General features: G+C 43.6%; 1 protein-coding gene across 1 annotated transcript; it reads left to right on the top strand.

The window, feature by feature from the left end:
* Positions 1 to 830: 830 nt before the first annotated feature.
* Positions 831 to 14,732, top strand: LOC121001970 (anterior gradient protein 3-like). The gene is made up of 8 exons (XM_040433254.1): positions 831 to 921; positions 3,359 to 3,496; positions 3,579 to 3,642; positions 7,568 to 7,620; positions 10,081 to 10,157; positions 10,612 to 10,675; positions 13,860 to 13,943; positions 14,547 to 14,732. The coding sequence occupies exons 2-8, from the start codon at positions 3,391 to 3,393 to the stop codon at positions 14,594 to 14,596; spliced, it is 498 nt and encodes a 165-aa protein (XP_040289188.1). The 5' UTR covers positions 831 to 921; positions 3,359 to 3,390; the 3' UTR covers positions 14,597 to 14,732.
* Positions 14,733 to 20,383: the final 5,651 nt, after the last annotated feature.

The raw sequence follows: 20,383 nt of genomic DNA, 5'->3' as shown, positions 1-20,383 counted from the left end.
GCTGTCAGTTTAGGTAGACGGCCATGTCTTGGTAGGTTTGCAGTTGTGTCATACTCCTTCCATTTTCGGATGATGGATTGAACAGTGCTCCGTGAGATGTTAAGAGCTTGGGATATTTTTATAGCCTAACCCTTGCTTTACACTTCTCCACAACTTTATCCCTGACCTGTTTGATGTGTTCCTTGGTTTTCATGATGCTGTTTAAGCACTAATGTTCTTTAACAATCCTCTGAGGACTTCACAGAACAGCTGGAGTTATACTGAGAATACATTACACACAGGTGGACTCTATGTACTAATTAGGTGACTTCTGAAGACTTGGTCACACTGGATTTTATTTAGGGGTATCAGAGTACAGGGGGCTGAATACAAATGCACAACACACTTTTCTATTTTTATGTTTTAAACATTTTGAAATTCATGCTGCTTTGAATTCCTTGACACTTTATGTTAGTCTATCACATAAAACCCCAATAAAATACATTTAAGTTTACAGATGTAACATGAACAAATGTGGAAAAGTTCAAGGGGTATGAATACTTTTTCAAGGCACTGTATGTACTAGAATATAACTACTGTAATCACCACAGACAATGGACTTATACACGGGATGTATGTACAGCTCCTTTTTTGTACTTTCCTTTCACCCCTTCTAAATTACTTTTCTCTGGATCTGACCCAGTCCCGTCCACCGGAGCCGCAGACATAAGATCCTTTTTAGCCGCATATACAGTCCCTGGACGCATGGGAACCAACAAAAAGAAAACAAATTTTTTTTTTTTTTTTTTTTAACAGGTATTTATTCCCTTGTTGCTATAGTTACTCGGAGGCACAGGTCACCTGTTCAATGTGCAGCTATAAAACAACCTTCGCTCGGCGAGGGATCAGGCAGTGCACGTATCAGCAGAGGCACGCCTGAAGGTGAGTCCGCATTCTTACGTTGTGATTTTCTTATTTGCAAAAATTCTTTCTAGAAGGGATCTTTTGCGGCCACATTAAAGTGAATGGGTCCGCACCCGATCTGCAAAAACTGCGGCTCAGATGCGGACCAGAACAACGGTCGTGTGAATGAGCCCTTAAAGGAACGTAGCAGATTAAAATTCAGCGTTTCTGTTCTGGCGTAGGCATTGCTACAGGTGGATCCGCTCATCTGTTATATACTTGTCTACACAATGCTCTGTGAGCTAAAGACATCAGTGCGAGCTGGAGAAATCTCTCTGCTAGTTTGTTACAATGTATCAGTACAGTATCTGGTTGGTCCCCCCTCACAATCTCCCATTAGACATACATTTGTCTGCGGTTCTAGATTCTTATGATCTCTCCATGTGATCCTTGGATTCTTACTATTTCTCTATAAATATATCTATGGTTCTGGATTTGTATCATCTATTCATTTGTGTAAGGTTCTAGATTCACCTTGCCCTGCTCCGGATTCTTACTGTCAATGCATAGATTTATGATTCTGGATTATTTGTACGGTTCATTAATAAAGTTAAAGTTCTACATTTTTCTGGGCCATCCGTGTGTTTATCCGATACTCTCCTGTATATGGCTAAAATACTGTATGGTTCTAGATTCTCATTATCCAGCACATCTGATGCTCTGGATCTTTACTCTTCATGCATAGATTTATGGCTCTGCTGTATATGGATAAATTCCGGTATGGTTCTAGATTCTCATTGTCCAGGTCTGTTTACATCTGATGATCTGGACTTTTACAGTTCATCAGTAAATTTTTGTAAAAATCTGGATTATTATGGTCCATTCCAAAATTTGTTTAGCGTTCTAGCTATTTTTGGAGGTTCGTCCACGTGTCCATCTAATGCTCTAGGTTCTTACTGTTTGTCTAAGGTTCTGAATCTTCATACTTCTCCATCCATGTCATATTGATTTTGATTCCCATGATAGATCCAGAACTATAGAAAAATTTGGCAGATCACCATTTGAAACAACCCAGAGTGGTGTTACCAATCCTGCACCCTGCTACTGTCTTTATTAGTCTATCCTCATGTCATCTTATGCATTTATTTCCAGGTCCTCCATACTGTGCATTCCTAATAATGTTGTTATGTAACTGTTCATGTAATGTGCCTGGTTCGCCAGCAGGTGGCAGCAAACACGGCAGCGCTATAGTTAGATAGAATGGAACTTACCATTCCATTCTAACCGCCCTCTGGAGAGAAGTGGGCTACTCCTACTTCCTGCAGGAAGGGTAGAGACCAGTAAGTTCCAGTTCAGGTCTTCCCTAGACAGGGGAAGGGTGTGCAGGGGCACGTCTCCGCTGGACGTGCCCACGCCAGCCAGAGCACCTTAAGCTCTGCTGGCCATGGAGGCTTAAGCTTGTATCCTCAGGAGCCAGGAGAAAAGTTCCCTGGCATAACCTAGAGTTAGACTACAGAGAAGAAGTGGAGCATACATAAGAAGCTGAGTTATACAGCCAGCCTGTCAGTATAGAAGAGTCAGAGAGAAACAGAGACATAGCAGAGTTGAGTTTACCTGCCAGTTTCATGCTAAAGCCTGCTGGAACCAAGACAAAGCCTGAAAACTGTAAGAACAAACGCAGATTCAAGTAAAGCTGCTGTTGAACTTCATCTCAAAGTCTGGGCTCAAGTTATTCTTTCAAATCCCTCAATTATTTCCCCTATTTATTGCTTCGGAGCCAAAGCCTGTGGTCCAGGTAGGAGCACCGTGACACACATAAAGAGACATTTTAGGCCGCAACATACTACTCGGCATTTCCTACACCTGGGACGCGACATAGGAGGACCCTGGGGGGAGGCACCCGTTACACATTCATGTATTTACTGTACGTTCTTGCTCCTCACTATCCCTCAATTGTTTTTCTTCTAATGTCCCAGAGCATTGTCTAGAATAGATACCATTTCATCTACTTCGCTGTGTACAGGTTTAATGTCGATAATAGTGTTCCCATTCACTGACAGCATGCAGAATTATTGCAAACGGCAAGGAACTGAAACACAAAGTATATTATAAATTTGTAGACCTTTCCATTTTGAATGGGTTGTCCACAAAATGCCAAAATAAATGTTGAAACGCTCCAGGGCTTACCTTACCCTGAATGGTGAAGGCCACCGGGGGTCTAAGGTAGGTGATAAAGCCTCTTAGTGCGTCTAATGCCCATTACACATCGGGGTGCGGAATTTCTAACATTTTAGCAGAAAATGGACAATCCCTTTAAGACTTTGGAAGACCCCTTTAATGGTGTTCATTATATCTATAGTAATAATTCTAAGCCACATCCCAGTGACTGTAATAATGATATAATAATCAGTACAGTCGCAGCGTTCAGGCCGCCCCCATAAGATCCCTGCGCTGATGGAGGATTTTCTCATTTCAGGAGATCGCCGACTGCAAAATCGAGGAGCCATAATGTATATGTCAACGCTGGCGGTGTCGATCGTCCTTATTACCTTATCCTCTAACTTGGCCGTGGCGGTGAAGAAGGAGATCCCCTCACCACAGATGCTCTCGAGAGGTCCTGTGTCCTCAAAAGTCTCCGGTTAGGAAATTACAGGGTTAAAAAAAAAAGCCTGACTCAATGTCTTGTTTTCTTCTAGGTTGGGGAGATGAGCTCTCCTGGGTGCCGTCCTATGAAGAAGGATTGTACAATGCCAAAAAGAGGTAGGGGGCGCCACTGAGTTTGTTATATCACTGTATATGCATTCTTAAAGGGGCGACTTGACTTGAACCGTTCACTTGGAGACAGGACGATGGCAGGGGCCCCGCAATGAGACCCTCCAAACTCAGCTCACTGTATTGTGTGTCCACCATGATGACATGAAATATGCGCTATACAAGGTGACATCACCACGCACGGTGCCACATCGCAAACCCAGCTCTGCTACATCTGCCATTTCGGGTAACATTCAATCGATATACATTCCGGTGAAGTTTTTCATGAAAATAAATTTTCTAAAAGTTTAATGGATGTATCATGAGAAGTTCTGAATATACTTAGTCTCGCCATTTCTCACCATTTTCAAGACGTCTGCTTGCTGTCAGTGAATGGAAACATTTGCATTCAGGTGCCGGAGAACCTTCCTGACTAAGTTCCGCTCATGATGCTGTTAGTTTATTACAATGTATCCCTGTAGGTAAGAGCGATCAGCCTGGGGTCCAAGCCAGGGGAAGAGATTTGTGTTGACAGCAAGCGGAGGTCTTAAATATGGTATATTCGAGAATAGAAAGTATATGACAAGGTTTCAGAACTTTTCATTGTTGAAATTATTAAGAAGAGCAAAAATAGTATAGAATCATAAATGGCGCTTTTAAGTCCCAGTAAGTCCTTGTGAAATTGACCAAGAAACAACAGACATCAATAATAGCCGGACTTGGAGCAAGAAGTCCTGATTACTTGACAGGTGAAGTCTATTCACGCATATGAATTGTCCAGATCGGGTCCTGTCTTAGGTTTCCAGTGACCCCTGCACAGTCCATAGTTGCAGCAGGTTCACATGAAGCTCTATAGCTCAGTGGTTAAGGTTCTTGACTTGAATGTAGAAGGCTGTGAGTTTGAATCCCAGCAGAATCATAAAAAGAAGCTAACTAAAATAGACACACCAACTTTTTTAATTTGTGTAACTATTATTATTTTTTGGGGGAAAGGTGACAACCCTAACAGAACCCCTGCTCCCCGGTGACCCCCATAACTTTTTTTTATAGTTATGTCTACAGAGATGTGGGGGGGCTTATTTGAGGGAAATCTGTATTTTTTGACAGTACCATTTTGGTGTGTGTATGACTTTCTTAGGAGATACAGTGATGAAAAAGCAGCAATTCAGCCTTTTTTTCTTTTTTTCAGTTACATCCTTTACCATATGAGCTAACTTTTTTTAAAATATATTTTAATAGTATGGGTGTTTTCACATGCGACAATGCCCATAATGTTATTCTTTTTTGGTTTATTTTTTATTTTAGGGAAAGTTGGGTGATTTAACTTTTTACGTTTTTTTTATAATTTCAAAACTTTTTTTTTAAAAACTTTTTTTTAATTACTTTTCATCAGATTGCAACTTATACAGAATAATGGCAATTGCTCCATTATTCTGTATAGAAATCACTATTTCACAGTTTAGTGCTGCCACCTAGTGGCCTGAACTGGGATATACTAATAATGAGACTGGAAGCCGAGTACAAGCTGCGGCTTATTTTTAGAGTGCTATTTTCAGGGTGCTTTCTCCGATCTCCACTGAGCAGGAAGCGCGCGCTTCTGTTTTTTTTTAACACTCTCAGATGCCGCAGTGACATTTGGCAAATGCCACAAGGGGGCCCACTGAGATTTATCGCCCAAGGGCCCACATGATCCTGGAGCTGGCCCTGCATGCGAGTAATTTTGGTATTGTCACCTAGCGTTACTGGAAACTTTTCATGTTGTCAGTGTCTGGAGTGTTATTCAAAGTTCACCCACTAGATGGAGACATTTGCCTGATTTTAAAAGCTTTATTGGAAAAGTGACCGAAACCTCAGAAGAATCGGTTCTGAGTCCTGACTGGACCCCATTGCACAGCCACAATCATCCTGTAAAAATGTCTTGTGTTGCTGCTTATATCAAAGCGTCTGCACAGTGGACAGACAGACCCCGGATGACGAGGTGCCAATAGTCCGGCCATCGTGGGTAATCATGAGAAATTGGCCCCTCTGCCAGGGGTCCCAGTATTATAAAGCCACGTGGTCAGTAGGGGCCGTGTTATAGAGCTTGTATTGCAAAACCCAGTCCGAAAAACTATATCAAGATATTTCTTGTGTCTCCTTAATCTACCCTTATTTTGGGTCCGCATACCCTCTATACCAGGCAATGTTTCTGCAGATAGACAGCAATATATCAAGAATTCCCGAGTAGGCAGCAGGAGTAGAACCGGCTCAGCTGCACAGGGACCCAGAAGGAAGTTGGGGTCCATTTAGCCACAGGAGGGTGTTTAAAATGAGTATCCTGCTTCTGTTGCACTCCTGCCCCTCTATGATTAACAGTAGAGATGCAAGAAATCCTGCAGCTGTCTGTACAAGGAGATGACCCCTTCACCACCCAAGACCACTAGGGATGTTATCATGAACCCCTTCACCACCCAAGACCCCCACGGATGTTGTTATGAACCTCTTCACCACCCAAGACCACCACGGATGTTATTATGAACCCCTTCACCACCCAAGACCACCACCTTATCATGAACCCCTTCACCACCCAAGACCCCCACGGATGTTATTATGAACGCCTTGCCCACCCAAGACCACCACGGATATTATCATGGACCCCTTCACCACCCATGACAACCAGGAATGTTATCATGAACCTCTTCACCACCCAAGACACCCACGGATGTTATTATGAACCTCTTCACCACCCAAGACCACCACGGATGTTATTATGAACCCCTTCACCACCTAAGACAACTAGGAATGTTATCATGAACCCATTCACCACCCAAGACCCCCACGGATGTTATTATGAACCCCTTCACCACCCAAGACCACCACCTTATCATGAACCCCTTTACCACCCAAGACCACCACGGATGTTATCATGGACCCCTTCCCAAGTGATGTTATCATTCAGCTATGGTTTTACCATTAATCCCTACACTTCTCTAGACCACCAGGATTGCTACTGTTAACCAGATCATTGCCTAGCCCATCAGAGATGTTACCATTAACCCCTCAACTACCCTAGACCACCAGGGCTCTTGCTCGTGAAAGCAGCATTTCATGTAGAAGCAAATAGGGGATAAGAAGCGGATACGGGATCAGTGCCTGGTTTATGGAGTCCAACCACAGGGACCACTTCCAGTCATGAGAATGAGGGTCTTGTGTTCCCTCATGTGAATGGAGCAACAGTCAACTATACACACTACCACTCCACTTATCTCTATGGGAATGCTGGAGAAAGCCGAGCAGTGTATTCTGCTGTCGCAGACAGTCCCATCTTGTGGATCGGGGATAAGTAATTGAACTATTAGTATACCGAGGGCAGAGGGGGTTCTGTAGTCACAGAACAGAACTTTACTAAACATAATACAAATGGGATTGCAGTACCAGTTGTCACCATTAGGTGGAATCTTCTCCAAAAATAGCATTGTACAGTATACTGGACAGGATCCTATACACTCCTAGTGTGTGTGGATATTCCATATATGTGGATCGGAGATATACTAAATTCAGCATAAGAAGCAGAAAATAAAAGAATAAAAAAAAAATTCAGCCCTAGCCAAAATGTTAAAATAGTATTCTGAATTCACAGTTTCAAAGTTTACTGATCTTGTACTGATTTTATGGTCTGTCATGGCATCTTCTCCATCCACATCCACTTACCAAAGTCTGCAACAGACAGCAATTAATTTAAACCATATTGACAGTCATGAGACCTACCAGATTTCCTCTGTGTCACTGCACTGGTAACAGACTTCTACAGAACCCTGAACGCAGCTTTGGATGTGAATGGAGAATAAAAGATAAAACATATTTTGGACAAGCAAAGTGTTTACAGATTTACTGCACATTCTGCACAGATTAAACCCGGGGATTGAGAGGAGTTAAATGTCCTCTTCTCTTACAGTAAAAAACCTCTCATGGTGATTCATCATTCGGAGGATTGTCAGCAGTGTCAAGGTAAACGATGTATCACTAAATGAGCATGAAAAGTGGAGTCACTGTGTACATTACATTACTGACTATGGCGCAACCAGGAATAACTGGGCCGCACAGCAAATTTTTTAGCAAACCCCACTGCTGAGGCTAAGCAAGATCACAAGATCACAAGCCCTCTCGCAGACCAGGCCCGGCTGTCACTCTGTCTGTTTCCTACACATATATACTGTGTACATACATTACATTACTTATCCTGTACTGATCCTGAGTTACATCCTGTATTATACTCCAGAGCTGCACTCACTATTCTGCTGGTGAAGTCACTGTGTACATACATTACTTATCCTGTACTGATCCTGAGTTACATCCTGTATTATACTCCAGAGCTGCACTCACTATTCTGCTGGTGCAGTCACTGTGTAGAAACATTACTTATCCAGTACTGATCCTGAGTTACATCCTGTATTATACTCCAGAGCTGCACTCACTATTCTGCTGGTGCAGTCACTGTGTACATACATTACTTATCCTGTACTGATCCTGAGTTACTTCCTGCATTATACTCCAGAGCTGCACTCACTATTCTGCTGGTGGAGTCACTGTGTACATACATTACATTACTTATCCTGTACTGATCCTGAGTTACATCCTGTATTATACTCCAGAGCTGCACTCACTATTCTACAGGTGGAGTCACTGTGTACATACATTACATTACTTATCCTGTACTGATCCTGAATTACATCTTGTATTATACTCCAGAGCTGCACTCACTATTCTGCTGGTGCAGTCACTGTGTACATATATTACATTACTTATCCTGTACTGATCCTTAGTTACATCCTGTATTATACTCCAGAGCTGCACTCACTATTCTGCTGGTGCAGTCACTGTGTACATTACATTACTTATCCTATACTGATCCTGAGTTACATCTTCCAGAGCTGCACTCACTATTCTGCTGGTGCAGTCACTGTGTACATATATTACATTACTTATCCTGTACTGATCCTTAGTTACATCCTGTATTATACTCCAGAGCTGCACTCACTATTCTGCTGGTGCAGTCACTGTGTACATACATTACTTATCCTGTACTGATCCTGAGGTACATCCTGTATTATACTCCAGAGCTGCACTCACTATTCTGCTGGTGCAGTCACTGTGTACATACATTACATTACTTATCCTGTACTGATCCTGAGTTACATCCTGTATTATACTCCAGAGCTGCACTCACTATTCTGCTGGTGCATTTACTGTGTACATACATTACTTATCCTGTACTGATCCTGAGGTGCTTCCTGTATTATACTCCAGAGCTGCACTCACTATTCTGCTGGTGCAGTCACTGTGTACATACATTACATTACTTATCTTGTACTGATCCTGAGTTACATCATGCATTATACTCCAGAGCTGCACTCACTATTCTGCTGGTGCAGTCACTGTGTACATACATTACATTACTTATCCTGTACTGATCCTGAGTTACATCCTGTATTATACTCCAGAGCTGCACTCACTATTCTGCTGGTGGAGTCACTGTGTACATACATTACATTACTTATCCTGTACTGATCCTGAGTTACATCCTGTATTATACTCCAGAGCTGTACTCACTATTCTGCTGGTGCAGTCACTGTGTACATACATTACTTATCCTGTACTGATCCTGAGTTACATCCTGTATTATACTCCAGAGCTGCACTCACTATTCTGCTGGTGGAGTCACTGTGTACATACATTACTTATCCTGTACTGATCCTGAGTTACATCCTGTATTATACTCCAGAGCTGCGCTCACTATTCTGCTGATGGAGACACTGTGTACATACATTACTTATCCTGTACTGATCCTGAGTTACATCCTGTATTATACTCCAGAGCTGCGCTCACTATTCTGCTGGTTGTTATTGGAAACAGCAAGCTTGTCAGTTACTTTTTCCATCATCAGTGCAAAGAAAACACTTCTTAGAATGCAAATCACCAATGCAAGGGCAGTGATTAAGCAGATATTTCAGCTCTGAAGCCTGCAGAATTGTGAATGCAGGCTGGAGGCACATGACATTATGGATCCCTAGTTAGAAAGTGACTCATCTGTAGATTATATTGATAAATAAGCTGTCAAATGTTAATTACGTACTATATGGCAATTTTTAGGAATCGCCCCTTATATCAAATAATATGCATATTTCTCGTGATTGTCCTACAGCTGTGGTCAGCAGAATGCAGGAACCTTCTGACAACACATCGGGGTAGATAGGACTGACAACTAATAACTAATAAAGGGGTATTATGGAATTGTTATATTAGCTATTTCAGAAGGTTACCTGCTGGAAATTCTTCTGCATGTCAGTGTTAGGGAATTACAATTTTAGCAATTGCACCGTGCAGGCTCAGAAGGGCAGGACACAGATATCACCTGTTCTAGGTTTATTTTAACCCTTTGTGTGAATCTAATAATGATGTTTTTCTCAGCCCTGAAAAAAGCGTTTTCCAAAAGTGCGGAAGTCCAGGAACTGGCGAAGAAAAACTTCATCATGCTGAATCTCATGGTAGGGGGAGAAAATGGGAGTCATGCACCAAAAGCCTTGATCACGCAGCGCCATCTGGTGGGAAATTTTAAAGTGCCAGTCTACATACTGTAATGCCATACGTGTACACCAGCGGCATTACACATACGTCATAGGGCGGTAGATTAGCACCCCCCCCCCCCCCCCCGCGCCCGTACCATGATATATGCAATTATACATATTTTGTGTGTTTTCTATGCCATTTTCATTCACAATTGCTCCTTTTTTACAGCAGTATCCAATGCCCTCAAATATTTCCATCCTCTTGCGACATTTTAAGTTTTGCCCCATTCAGGAAACTACGATTTAATGAGGGTTGGGGGGGGGGGGGGGGGGGGGGGTGTCCCTGTGGTCTGCATCCCGTATAATCTATGAATTAATATGCTGCACATACTGTATAGAAGATGAACACTCATTGTGAAACTCCTTTTTCCAGCACGAGACAACGGACAAAAACTTGGCCCCAGATGGTCAGTACGTGCCCAGGATCCTGTTCATTGGTGAGCGGAGTCCGGGACTCCATATTATCATATTGCCCAGTTTAGACGTCTTCCGTATCACTGGCGTTGCTGGTGAGATGCATTCAAAATGATGGCGACATTTGCTGGATGTTAACCACTTAAGGACCACATGTTTATACCCCCCTAGTGACCAGGCCCTTTTTTACAAATCGGCACTTCACAACTTTAACGGTTTATTGCTCGGTCATGCAACTTGGCACCCAAATGAATTTTACCTCCTTTTCTTCTCACAAATAGAGCTTTTTTTTGGTGGTATTTGATTGCTGCTGAGATTTTTCGTTTTTCCGATATTAATCAAAATAGGCCGCAATTTTCTAAAAAAAAAGTGTATTTTTTAACTTTCTCTGGTTAAATTGTTCAAATATAATTACATTTCTATACAAGTTTGTGTCAGAATGTATTGTGCTACATGTCTTTGATAAAAAAAAAATCCAATAAGTGTATATTTATTGGTTTGCGCAAAAGTTATAGCGTTTACAAACTATGGTACAAAAATGTGAATTTCCGCATTTTGAAGCAGCTCTGACTTTCTGAGCACCTGTCATGTTTCCTGAGGTGCTAGAATGCCAGGATAGTATAAATACCCCCCAAATGACCCCATTTTAGAAAGAAGACACCCCAAAGTATTTGCGGAGGGGCATGGTGAGTTCATGTATGGTTTAATTTTTTTTCACAAGTTAGCGGAAAATGACACTTTCTGAAGAAAAAATAATAATAATAAAGTTTCCATTTCTGCTAACTTCTGGCAATAAAATTTAAATCTCCCACGGACTGACTATGCCCCTCAGTGAATACCTTGGGGTGTCTACTTTCCGAAATCGGGTCATTTGTGGGGTGGGTTTACTGTTCTGGCATTTTGTGCGGGGCTAAATTGTGAGCAACCCTGTAAAGCCTAAAGGTACTCGTTGGACTTTCGGTCCCTTTATGCACCTAGGATGCAAAAAAGTGTCACACATGTGGTATCGCCGTACTCAGGAGAAGTTGGGCAATGTGTTTTGGGGTGTCTTTTTACATATACCCATACTGGGTGAGAGAAATATCTCTGTAAATGACAACTTTTTTTCATTTTTTTATACAAAGTTGTCAATTTACAGAGATATTTCTCTCACCCAGCATGGGTATATGTAAAATGACACCCCAAAACACATTGCCCAACTTCTCCTGAGTACGGCGATACCACATGTGTGACACTTTTTTGCAGCCAAGGTGCACAAAGGGGCCCATATTCCAAAGAGCACCTTTTAGGATTTCACAGGTCATTTTTAGGCATTTGGATTCCAAACTACTTCTCACGCTTTAGGCCCCTAAAATGCCAGGGCAGTATAAATACCCCACAAGTGACCCCATTTTGGAAAGAAGACACCCTAAGGTATTCCGTGAGGGGCATGGCGAGTTCATAGAAAATATTTTTTTTTGGTACAAGTTAGCGGAAATTGATTTTTTTTTGTTTTTTCTCACAAAGTCTCCCTTTCCGCTAACTTGTGACAAAAAGTTCAATCTTTCATGGACTCAATATGCCCCTCAGTGAATATCTTGGGGTGTCCACTTTCCGAAATGGGGTCATTTATGGGGTGTTTGTACTGCCCTGGCATTTGAGGGTCTCCGCAATCATTACATGTATGCCCAGCATTAGGAGTTTCTGCTATTCTCCTTATATTGAGCATACGGGTAATGAGATTTTTTTTTTCCGTTCAGCCTCTGGGCTGAAAGAAAAAATGAACGGCACAGATTTCTTCATTCGCATCGATCAATGTGGATGAAAAAATCTCTGCCAAAAAATGTGCAAAAAAAAAAAGAAGCTGCGATCACTAATAAAGATCCAAAAAGCTCAAAAGTGATCTTTATAGCGCCGCAGCGATTTTGCGGTGTTTTTAAAGTGATCAGAAAAAAAAAATTTCTGTCACTGCGGTGGGGCGGACTGAACGCAAGTGTGCGCACAAGATCAGGCCTGATCGGGTGAAAACTGCGTTTTGTAGAGCCTAAGGTGACCCTAATGTACTGATATAGATCTGATTGCGATCAGTATTGATCACTTACAGATACTATATAGTACTAGTGCTGATTAGCGACAGCGATGACGCTAATCAGCGACTAATCAGTGACTGCGGTGCGGTGGGTGCTAACTACCTAACAAGTGGCAAACTAACTGGCGGTGATAAGGGACCCTTAGGCCCCATTCACACGTCCGCAATTCTGTTCCGCATTATGCGGAACGGAATTGCGGACCCATTCATTTCTATGGGGACAGACTTTGTCCCGCTCGGATCCGGAATTGCGGATCTGCACTTCCGGGTCCGCACTTCCATTCCGCAAAAATATAGAACATGTCCTATTCTTGTCCGCAATTGCGGACAAGAAAAGGCATTTTCTATATAGTTCTGGCAATGTGCGGATCCGCAAAACACTTACGGACGTCTGAATGGAGCCTTATAGGGGGGTGATCAATGACAGGGGGGTGATCAGGGAGTTTATATGGGGTGATCAGGGGTTAATAAGGGGTTAATAAGTGACGGGGGGGGGGGGTGTAGTATAGTGTAGTGGTGCTTGGTGCTACTTACTGAGCTGCCTGTGTCCTCTGGTGGTCGATCCAAGCAAAAGGGACCACCAGAGGACCAGGTAGCAGGTATATTAGACGCTGTTATCAAAACAGCGTCTAATATACCTGTTAGGGGTTAAAAAAATCGCATCTACAGCCTGCCAGCGAACGATCGCCGCTGGCAGGCTGTAGATCAACTTGTTTACTTCACGATCCTGTGAACGCGCGTTCACAGGAAATCTCGGCTCACGCGAGATGACGCCAATAGGCGTCGCTGAGCCTGTGTGTGCCGCCGCCCGGACGCCTATCGGCGTTACGTGTGCGGCTAGTGGTTAAAGCGGATGCATGAGGCGCAGGGCGGGTTTATTTATAGATCACCTTTGTGGAAATAACTGGGAGTGAAACGTCGATACATTAGTTGCAATATTGTATCACTGTCTAGCCACGCCCCTTTCTTTTAGGTATAAAAACTATCGATATACAAGAACAATGTGGAATTAGGGCCCTCTCTCCAGGGGCCCCCATAGCAGCCTTATTTATGGTCTTGCAGGGGGCAATAGAAATGTTGTTGCATTGCCCGTTGAGGCTACTGTCGCCTTCTGATGTTAGCACATCTTCTTCTTACAGATCCTTCCTTCAAAGTCAGAGCGGACATCACCGGGCGTTATTCCAATCGCCTATATGCGTATGGATCGCAGGACATGCCGCTGTGTAAGTCACGTCTTCTCATGGACAGTATCGTATGTATGTACCTCTCAACATAGGTAGGTGGCCACGTGGAAGTTTGGTAAATGTCACTTTCAGACAACCCAAATGTAGAGGATAGTTGTCTCTCATTGTCCTATGTTACAGCATGCTTTATACTCTGCAGCTGAATTGACAATTTTGCTGGTTGTTTTTGGAAACAGTCAGCAAGCTTGTGGACCGACACCTCCTCCCCCATAACAGTTTAGCTGGGTGCCTTGCTGTTTAAGAAAAACTCAACCTACCCAGCCTCCCAAATTTTTCTAGGATCCACAAAAGGCATCATCTCACTGTGAAATGTATGATGCTTTTAAGGTATACTTTTCCTTTAAGGATTTTCTTGCTGTCAGTGAATGGAAACATTCCTGTCCTGATCATGTAATTTTTGCACATCCTTCCCTGCTGAGTAATTCACTTTATATAAGGAGCCGGGGAAGAGAAGAACGACTACTCGGAGCACGTTTGTGGCTCACAAAAGTTGTCACTTTCTAAACCCATTCAGTCATTGGACTAAACGATGGGAGTAGGAGTCTGACTAAATGTATCTAATCTTTTGTACATTCTTCTTAGTGATAGAAAACATGAAGAAAGTGCGCCATCTTTCTCAGACTGAGCTATGACCCACCACAGGGGAGAAGCTTCGGAAGGGCCCGCACCAAGAAGGGGGCCCATTGTCACTGCTTCCACCAGTCTCCTCAAATTGCATACATTGTTACACAATGGAGTAAAGTTGGATTTTAATAAAAAAATATAAAAAACAAGCAACTTGCACAGAATTTATAATGCAATTTACATTGTTAAAAGGGTTTTTCGTTTCAAATATGTTTTTTTTTTTTTAATATCTGATTACAAAGTCCAGCTGAGGTGAGCAGTCCTAGGTGCAGCAGGTGTCCTGTTCTCCTCTGTCAGTATAGTGCTAATCCAGCCATGAACTGAGTCCTGTCTGACAATCTGGTAAGGCCTCCTGCACACGACCGTTGTGTGCACCCGTGGCCGTTGTGCCGTTTTCCATTTTTTTTCACGGACCCATTGACTTTCAATGGGTCCGTGGAAAAAACGGAAAATGCACCGTTTTGCAGCCGCATCCGAGATCCGTGTTTCCTGGCCGTGAAAAAAATATGACCTGTCCTATTTTTTTCACGGCCAACGGTTCACGGACCCATTCAAGTCAATGGGTCCGTGAAAGAACACGGATGCACACAAGATTGGCATCCGTGTCCGTGATCCGTGGCCGTAGGTTACTTTTTATACAGACGGATCTGAAGATCCGTCTGCATAAAAGCTTTTTCATAGCTGAGTTTTCACTTCGTGAAAACTCAGAACCGACAGTATATTCTAACACAGAGGCGTCCCCATGGTGATGGGGACGCTTCTAGTTAGAATACACTACAAACTGTGTACAAGACTGCCCCCTGCTGCCTGGCAGCACCCGATCTCTTACAGGGGGCCGTGATCAGCACAATTAACCCCTTCAGGTGCGGCACCTGAAGGGGTTAATTGTACTATCATATCCCCCTGTAAGAGATCAGGGCTGCCAGGCAGCAGGGGGCAGACCCTCCCCCCTCCCCAGTTTCAATATCATTGGTGGCCAGTGCGGCCCCCCCCCCTCTATTGTAATAATAGGTTGGTGGCCAGTGCGGCCCCCCCCCCCCTCTATTGTAATTATTCGTTGGTGGCACAGTGTGCGCCCCCCCTCCCTCCCTCTATTGTAATAATTCGTTGGTGGCACAGTGTGCGCCCCCCATCGGCCCCCCCTCCCTCTATAGCATTAACAACATTGGTGACCAGTGTGCGGCCTCCCATCTCCCCCCCCCCCCCATCATTGGTGGCAGCGGAGTTCCGATCGGAGTCCCAGTTTAATCGCTGGGGCTCCGATCGGTAACCATGGCAACCAGGACGCTACTACAGTCCTGGTTGCCATGGTTACTTAGCAATAGTACAATAGTAGAAGATTCATACTTACCTGCTGGTGGCTGCTGCGATGTTCGTGTCCGGCCGGGAGCTCCACCTACTGGTAAGTGACAGGTCTGTGCGGCGCATTGCTAAATGAACTGTCACTTACCAGTAGGAGGAGCTCCCGGCCGGACACAGACATCGCAGCTCCCAGGTAAGTATGAATCTTTTACTATTGTACTATTGCTAGTAACCCGCTGCCACCAATGATCGGGGGGGGGGTATATGGGAGGCCGCACACTGGCCACCAATGTTGTTAATGCTATAGAGGGAGGGGGGGCCGATGGGGGGCGCACACTGTGCCACCAACGATTTATTACAATAGAGGGAGGAAGGGGGGGGGGGCGCACACTGTGCCACCAACGATTTATTACAATAGAGGGAGGAAGGGGGGGGGGCCGCACTGGCCACAAATGATATTCAAACTGGGGAGGGGGGGGGGGGGTCTGCCCCCTGCTGCCTGGCAGCCCTGATCTCTTACAGGGGGATATGATAGTACAATTAACCCCTTCAGGTGCGGCACCTGAGGGGTTAATTGTGCTGATCACGGCCCCCTGTAAGAGATCGGGGGGCAGTCATGTACACAGTTTGTAGTATATTCTAACTAGAAGCGTCCCCATCACCATGGGAACGCCTCTGTGTTAGAATATACTGTCGGAAATGAGGTTTCACGATCTAACTCATATCCGACAGTATATTCTAACATAGAGGCGTTCCCATGGTGATGGGGACGCTTCAAGTTAAAATATACCATCGGATTGGAGAAAACTCTGATCCGATGGTATAAAAGGGACTCCAGACTTTACATTGAAAGTCAATGGGGACGGATCCGTTTGAAATGGCACCATATTGTGTCAACGTCAAACGGATCCGTCCCCATTGACTTGCATTGTAATTCAGGATGGATCCGTTTGGCTCCGCACGGCCAGGCGGACACCAAAACGACTTTTTTTTCATGTCCGTGGATCCTCCAAAAATCAAGGAAGACCCACGGACGAAAAAACAGTCACGGATCACGGAAAAACGGGACCCGTTTTTGCGGACCGCAAAAAAATACGTTCGTGTGCAGGAGGCCTAACTGTGAAAAACTGTAGCCTTTTCTATAGAGTTGTCAGCCAGCATGTCCCTAGCAACCAGTCTGTCTCTGATCAATCAGGTCTTTAACTCAAGGACAAACTGGCCTGAAGATAAACGTAATTAAGAAGTAAGACAGTATCAGAACCGGCCTTACCAAAATTAAGATTCAGGGTAGAAAATGAAAAAAAAAAAATCATTGTATGATATTAGAACACTTTTTTTTCTGATAGTGCACTCCAAATCTTCTGCATAGACTTAACTTACATGATAAAATTCTGCTACTTGCAGCCACCACTAGAGGGAGCTCAGGAGATTACTGTATACAGATATATACAGCCACCACTAGAGGGAGCTCAGGAAATTACTACATACAGATATATACAGCCACCACTAGAGGGAGCTCAGGAGATTACTACTTACAGATATATACAGCCACCACTAGAGGGAGCTCAGGAGATTACTACTTACAGATATATACAGCCACCACTAGAGGGAGCTCAGGAGATTAATGAATACAGATATATACAGCCACCACTAGAGGAAGCTCGGGAGATTACTGCATACAGATATATACAGCCACCACCAGAGGGAGCTCGGGAGATTACTACATACAGATATATACAGCCACCACTAAAGGAAGCTCGGGAGATTACTGCATACAGATATATACAGCCAGAACTAGAGGGAGTTCAGGAGATTACTACATACAGATATATACAGCCACCACTAAAGGAAGCTCGGGAGATTACTGCATACAGATATATACAGCCAGAACTAGAGGGAGTTCAGGAGATTACTACATACAGATATATACAGCCACCACTAGAGAGAGCTCAGGAGATTACTACTTACAGATATATACAGCCACCACTAGAGAGCGCTCAGGAGATTACTACATACAGATATATACAGCCACCACTAGAGGGAGCTCAGGGGATTACTGCATACAGATATATACAGCCACCACTAGAGGAAACTCAGGAGATTACTGCATACAGATATATACAGCCACCACTAGAGGGAGCTCAGGAGATTACTACATACAGATATATACAGCCACCACTAAAGGAAGCTCGGGAGATTACTGCATACAGATATATACAGCCAGAACTAGAGGGAGTTCAGGAGATTACTACATACAGATATATACAGCCACCACTAGAGAGAGCTCAGGAGATTACTACTTACAGATATATACAGCCACCACTAGAGGAAGCTCAGGAGATTACTGCATACAGATATATACAGCCATCACTACTAGAGGGAGCTCAGGAGGTTACTGCATACAGATATATACAGCCACCACTACAGGGAGCTCAGGAGATTTCTACTTACAGATACATACAGCTACCACTAGAGGGAGCTCAGGAGATTACTGCATACAGATATATACAGCCACCACTACAGGGAGCTCAGGTGATTACTGCATACAGATATATACAGCCACCACTAGAGGGAGCTCAGGAGATTACTGCATACAGATATATACAGCCAGAACTAGAGGGATTTCAGGAGATTACTACATAGATATATACAGCCACCACTAGAGGGAGCCCAGGAGATTACTACTTACAGATATATACAGCGACCACTAGAGGGAGTTTAGGAGATTACTGCATATAGATATATACAACCACCACTAGAGGGAGATCAGGAGATTACTGCATACAGATATATACAGCCACCACTAGAGGGAGCTCAGGAGGTTACTGCATTCAGATATATACAGCCACCACTAGAGGGAGCTCAGGAGATTACTACATACAGATATATGCAGCCACCACTAGAGGGAGCTCAGGAGATTACTGCATACAGATATATACAGCCACCACTAGAGGGAGCTCAGGAGATTACTCTATACAGATATATACAGCCACCACTAGAGGGAGCTCAGGGGATTACTGCATACAGATATATACAGCCACCACTAGAGGGAGCTCAGGAGATTACTACATACAGATATATACAGCCACCACCAGAGGGAGCTCAGGAGATTAATACATACAGATATATACAGCCACCACTAGAGGGAGCTCAGGAGATTACTACTTACAGATATATACAGCCACCACTAGAGGGAGCTCAGGAGATTACTACTTACAGATTACTTAGAAACATAGAATGTGTCGGCAGATAAGAACCATTTGGCCCATCTAGTCTGCCCAATATACTGAATACTATGAATAGCCCCTGGCCCTATCTTATATGAAGGATGGCCTTATGCCTATCCCATGCATGCTTAAACTCCTTCACTGTATTTGCAGCTACCACTTCTGCAGGAAGGCTCTTCCATGCATCCACTACTCTCTCAGTAAAGTAATACTTCCTGATAATACTTTTAAACCTTTGCCCCTCTAATTTAAAACTATGTCCTCTTGTAGCAGTTTTTCTTCTTTTAAATATTCTCTCCTCTTTTACCTTGTTGATTCCCTTTATGTATTTAGCAGTTTCTATCATCTCCCCCTCTGTCTCGTCTTTCTTCCAAGCTATACATGTTAAGGTCCTTTAATCTTTCCTGGTAAGTTTTATCGTGCAATCCATGTACCAGTTTAGTAGCTCTTCTCTGAACTCTCTCCAAAGTATGACTATCCTTCTGGAGATATGGTCTCCAGTACTGAGCACAATACTCCACATGAGGTCTCACTAGTGCTCTGTAGAGTGGCGTGAGCGCCTCCCTCTGTCTACTGGTAATGCCTCTCCCTATACACCCAAGCATTCTGCTAGCATTTCCTGCTGCTCTATGACATGGTCTGCCTACCTTTAAGTCTTCTGAAATAATGACCCCTAAATCCCTTTCCTCAGATACTGAGGTTAGGACTGTATCACTGATTTTATATTCTGCTCCTGGGTTTTTACGTCCCAGGTGCATTATCTTGCACTTATCAACATTACATTTTAGTTGCCAGATTTTTGACCATTCCTCTAGTTTTCCTAAATCCTTGTCCATTCGGTGTATCTCTCCAGGAACATCAACCCTGTTACAAATCTTTGTGTCATCAGCAAAAAGACACACCTTACTTTCAAGGCCTTCTGCAATTTCGCTGATAAAGATATTAAACAATATGGGTCCCAGAACAGATCCCTGAGGTACCCCACTGGTAACAAGACCTTGGTCTGAATATACTCCATTGACTACAACCCTCTGTTGTCTGTCCCTCAGCCACAGCCTAATCCATTCAACAATATGGGAGTCCAAGCCCAAAGACTGCAATTTATTGATAAGCCTTCTATGTGGGACAGTATCGAAAGCCTTACTAAAGTCCAGATAAGCGATGTCTACTGCACCTCCGCCATCTATTATTTTTGTCACCCAATCAAAAAAATCAATAAGATTAGTTTGACATGATCTCCCTGAAGTAAACCCATGTGGTTTTTCA

This window comes from Bufo bufo, chromosome 5 (genome assembly GCF_905171765.1).
Source record: "Bufo bufo chromosome 5, aBufBuf1.1, whole genome shotgun sequence".
Classification (NCBI taxonomy): Eukaryota; Metazoa; Chordata; class Amphibia; order Anura; family Bufonidae; genus Bufo; species Bufo bufo.
This window is presented reverse-complemented; position numbering and strand designations above follow the sequence as displayed.